Raw genomic sequence first — 5462 nt, 5'->3', positions numbered from 1 at the left:
TTAGGTTCCGTACCTTATTGAGCCAATAGATGAGGTTGCCATTCAGAACTTGCAGACCTACAAGGAGAAGAAATTTGTAGATATCATATCAGCAAAGAGGATCTGGAATTGGGTGAGAAGAACTTTTTTTTTTAATTTCGATCGTTTGATAGAGCTTCACAAGGCTAAAAAAAATTTAGGAGCAAGATATATCAATTGGACCCTTTAACTCTAACCAGTATGCAGCGGATACATCACCTCCGTACTGGGCCTGGGCCTGGAAGGTAGGAAGCCAGGAAGGCCCGTATGGCCTAGTTAGTCAACGCCGGCCGGAGTGGAATAGCAACAGCGGCTTCCGTGACGCTGCTGCGACGAGCAGCATCCCAAGATTCCCAGCCCAGCGTCGCTGTCGCACTCGTTCCCGCAGCCCAAAGCAACCGCCGGGCCACCTTTGCTCCGCTTCCACACTACACAGCCAATGGGCCCCTGAATCGTCCACTGACATGCCGCTTGTCGTCTTGCGCACACGGCACCCATCCCATCTCACCACTGACAGGTGGGTCTGGCAGCGCGTACCCCACTTGCCATGAGACCGCGTGATCACCAACCACGCGCCTCGCGTGCTCCGCCCCCACCCCACTGTTAGCGGGGCTCCACAACATGTGTCCCCACACGTCATGGAGGAAGCACGCGGTCGCACGGAATGCGTAGAATTGCAGGGCTCTAGTTTTATGTAGAAAAAAAAGAAAAAAAATGCCTCCCGAAACGAAAACACTTCCACAGAGGAGAGAGGCCCAGGTCGAACAAGATTTTTTTTCGATTCCCCTCTCCAGCATCGCAATCGCATCCATGGCTTCCTCGTCTATCCACATCCACCATCCCCGGCTTGCCGGCGACGAGATCCACCGGACCCTGGAGGCCTCCTACTCCCCCAGCGCGTCCTACTGCTCCGACGATGCCTTCGTCCCCGTCTTCCGCCCGGATCCGTCCGCCCCCTCCGTATCCGCGTCCGCATCGGCCGACCGCGTCCGCAGCCTTTTCCGCTCCGTCGACGTAGCCCTCTTCCGAGATACGCTCTTCGCGCCCGGTCGCGGCGGCGACGGCGACGGCGACGACCTCGGGTTCACGGACGCGGACGCGGAGGCGGCGGAGTACGACGGCGATCTCACCTCCATCTTCTGGGACTGCCTCCAGATCGAGGACGCCGACGATCCGCTCGCTGCCTCCCCCGCCGAGGAGTTCGAGTGGGAGGAGGTCGCGTCTCCATCGGGCGCCGCCGGGGAAGCCCCGGAGCCCGAGTGGGAGGTGCTCGCCGACGTGCCGCCCGCCGCCGCCGAGGAGGGGTTCGTGTACACCTCCCACCACAGAGGCAGAGATGAGGAGGAGGAGGAGGCGGCGGCGTACGAGGTGCTCGTAGCAGGCGGGGAGGGGCTGTTCCTCAAGACCAAGCCCCCGGCCGCCAGATCCGCCGTCGAGGCGCTCCCGTCCGCCGTCGTCGCGGCCGGCCAGGAAGGCCAGGGGGATGAGTGCGCTGTGTGCAAGGACGGGGTCGCGGTCGGCCAGCGCGTCAAGCGGCTGCCGTGCTCGCACCGCTACCACGACGGCTGCATCGTGCCCTGGCTCCAGGTGCGCAACTCGTGCCCGCTCTGCCGCTTCGAGCTGCCCACCGACGACCCGGAGTACGAGTCCTGGAAAGCCGGCCGGACCGACGCCGCGTGAACCGGCCAACCAGGCAGTGACTGCATGCTCTTATGGTATGGTTTTATTGATAATGTTGTATGTATGGGTTGGGTTTGAATCGGGTGCTTTGGTTACAAGGTTGCTACTCAGCCGTATCAAAGGCAAAGTATAGAGGCAGTAGATGCAGAGATGGTTTTTGATCGGTTTCCTTTTTCTCCTTAAAGAGAGGGACTCATGAAGTTTTTCCAAATGACCGAGGTTGGCATATACTTGTTAGTTGTTACTACGTATTCCTGCTGTATTTATTCTAAAAATCCAGAGAGGTTAGCTGGATATCTTGGTGCAGGGCAGCTGTATATCCTGATGCAATGGGACGATCTACTTGCTAGATATTATGATGTTACATTTTAACTGATCGTTGTTTGGTGACTCTCTAATATTATGTCTAGTTTATTAGAGCATCAAATTACATTTCCACATCTTGTTTATAGTGGCACAGGTGATACCCATTGATTCCCTTCTCAAGCTGCTGATTCATATTGTGTTCAGTCTTGTGTGCAATTGGTAACTTTTCTTGATTCATAGCAACGCAAATATTTCAGGAGAACAAAAAACTTCTGTGGCCCTATTTATAGTTAAAGAAAATTGAAAAGGATTAAGTTGGCGTGACCACCACAAAAGATGTAAGGCCATTATGACTTAACCTGTAGTCAATTGACCTTGACATTCGCTAGGTGGGCTGTTGTGTGTAGTATTTGGACTTTATCGCCATATATTTTACGAGAGCCTGACAAGGCTGTAAACAACACTCACTGACTCTTTACATGATATTGTCATGTGTTCTTACTTCCTTCACATACAAAGGGATGGTTCGTTTTGCTAAGCTATTGAAACTTCTCTATATGATTTTACTGCTGAATCCATAGTACAACTGCGCATAGTTTGGCGACAAATTGATCAGGTTCCTGCAAGCAACCACTGAGACATTGATGCCACAGCTAAGCAGTTACGGACACGTTAGTGTTTTGGTATCTATGTAAGATTGGATTTGCAGTTTTATGTTTGCTATTTCGATGCTGGGCTTGGACTTGATTTGGATGAGATTGTTCTCTTCACTTACGAATCAAAGGTCTTTATGTTGGTGGATAATCTACGAAACGCAAATTTGGTATTCATCTTCCTTTAATCTGGGTTTCGCTTACTTTTATATGCTGTTGTGTTCTCCTGATGGTTTGTTCCGATATTAAATGGTCTGGTTCGAGTTTCCATTTTAGTATCAATAAGTCTGGTTTTGAGAGCTGGCATGGAGATTGGAGAAGCTGATGACCGAAGTGCAGACACGACACGAACTGGATTCGGCGACGCATCTTACAAAACAGAAGAGAAATGGGAACAGGCCGGCACGGCATCTGGCCCATTTCGAGCTAAAAGCTGTGGTCTTGATCTGCGTCACGACGGGTCAGCCTCAATGTATGCTTATGCTTTCAGGCTGATTCGTTCCGATCTTGCATTTGTTTTTTTGGGGAGGAATTCTTTGCTATTTGGTGGTTTGGAAGGAAGAAGGGGGCCAGGCGTAGATGTTAGTAGAGGATCCCAACAACACTGGTGTGGTTCGCTGAAGATGTTGATGGTGGGAAAAGCACATCTGGAATAATGGCCAATATTCCAGTTACGTTCCAATCCATGAAACAAAAAGGTGGTAGATATATCACTGCTACAAATGTCAAGCAATATGGCTATCTCAGGTATAAGGAGAGAGACACGTCAATCAATGTTGAAGAAGACCCCAGTATTTCATGGGCAGAGCGAGTATATCGAGGTGAAGCATCACTTTGTTCATGAATCTGTAGCCAATATAGCCTAATCAGCGTGGATTTTGTCACAAGTGAAGATCAGGTGGGTGACATTGTGACAAAAAGGCTCTACTGCTCTAGACTGAGGTGAATATTTCACTCTCTCTTGAGTCCCCTCCTCTACTGGGACGACAGCTGTCCCTGGAACCGAACCGGCTCCTGGGACTTGTTGGCGATCGTCACGCGGCAACACGGAAAAGCATCGACGACGACATATCCATGGGGCCTGGATTTGACGCTAGCTGGTGCGCCATGGAATCTAGTACTCCATGCTCCTCTTTGCCTAATTAAGCACCCAACAAGATAGCTACACCCTAATTTTCCATCATCATTAGAAGAAGAAAAAAAACGGGGAGCCCAGTAATAATAACATAGTACCAGAGCCATGCATGCATATGGGTGATCCGAGAAAAGCTGCTGTCTTCTTCTTTTGCATTGGTGGTAGCTAGCAAGGCAATCAGAATGTAGTCAGTCAGTCATTCATTCATGCCTGATGGAACATGCATGCACTGCACTGCACTGCACGATAATCAGTGGAAACGTCACATGGTCCAATGCAAGACTGTTTCCGGAGAAGAATAGAAAAACTCACTCTTGCCTTCTGCGTACAGTACGTATATAATACGTTGCCTTGTTATTGTAGCCGAAAAGAAGCGCAAAAGGGAGAGCAGCGACGTCTCGTCTCTATCTAACCGCACTCACTGATCGTATCGTTAAACAAGCAGAGTCCGATCCGGAATAATTGTAATAACATAACCCCCCCCAACTGTCTCTATTTAGAACGACGTCTGCTTGAAAGCTACGATAGCTCGGTTGCTACCTGCTACGTGTCTGTCATTAGGACAGGAGAGAGCTGATCCATCCGTGCACTGCAGAGAGCTTCGATAGTGCTACTGGAGGATGCCACTGGCAGAAGCACTAGTTTTTTTAAAAAAATAAAAAATAAAACGAAAATGACAGATAAGAAGGTAGAAGACGTAGTTGGTTGGTTGGTGCATCCGATTTTATTGAATATATTGATTGGCGCAATAAGTATTGTTAGACATGGGTTTTAAACACATCTAATGTACGTATCCCATTATATCTTATTTTAGCTAAGACACATGTAGGTGCATTAATATGCATTGAATTTAAAAAGGAGAGCACCTATAACTTATTAGTCACACATGTTGTGTGGTTGAATATAATTAGTACGGAAGCTGCATGCGGGATTTTAATTATTTGTTGGCCTCATATATTCGTGTGACCACTTGTACGTAGAGCCGGCTCTTGATAAAACCATCTTAAAAAAGGAGAGGCGCCTCTAATAAAAAAAACGTTTGGCATTGGGACTTTTGGTTTGGGAGCATGGGAATATTGATACGTAATAATAGATCGATTCGGTCTTAATCTACCTTAATTAGTGTCGTTTCCTCCACAAGCCATATATATATAATAGCGAACGTCCTAACAAATTATGCTAATGATTTCATCCGCACAAAACAAAGTTCTCAACAACGATTGTTGTCTATGAAAGGCTGATAAACAATACACAGCTCTGGATGATAAACGGGAGAATATTTTTTTAAAGGCAAATTAAAGTAATAGTAGTAACAGTGACGAACTGAACGGTGCATGCCAATCTTAACGTCTTTCTGCCCGCTTTTCACACATGTGCACACAGTAGGAATCACCCACGAGGTACGTGCCTTTAATTCTCTTATATATCTTATATTACTCTCTTCAAGAATAAGTTCTTGATTCGCATTGCTAAGTGGGATTCCATCCGATTGATCCTATCCTACCATACTGATATCCTATGAGAGATATGTGAAATATCGAGTTTTTTAATGTAATTGCCGTGCAATCAAAGTACCAATAAATTATGAAAATGTATAAAAACAATATTATTTATTTTACCAATATATCGAATTTTAAGTTTTGATTCATCCTCCAAATTGGATAGAAATT

General features: G+C 47.4%; 1 protein-coding gene across 1 annotated transcript; it reads left to right on the top strand.

Moving 5' to 3' along the window:
• Positions 1 to 649: 649 nt before the first annotated feature.
• LOC100192025 (uncharacterized) lies at positions 650 to 2094 on the top strand. The gene has a single exon (NM_001137448.2). The coding sequence runs from the start codon at positions 733 to 735 to the stop codon at positions 1696 to 1698; it is 966 nt and encodes a 321-aa protein (NP_001130920.2). The 5' UTR covers positions 650 to 732; the 3' UTR covers positions 1699 to 2094.
• Positions 2095 to 5462: the final 3368 nt, after the last annotated feature.

The sequence above is a fragment of the Zea mays genome, chromosome 1 (genome assembly GCF_902167145.1).
Source record: "Zea mays cultivar B73 chromosome 1, Zm-B73-REFERENCE-NAM-5.0, whole genome shotgun sequence".
NCBI lineage: Eukaryota > Viridiplantae > Streptophyta > Magnoliopsida > Poales > Poaceae > Zea > Zea mays.
This window is presented reverse-complemented; position numbering and strand designations above follow the sequence as displayed.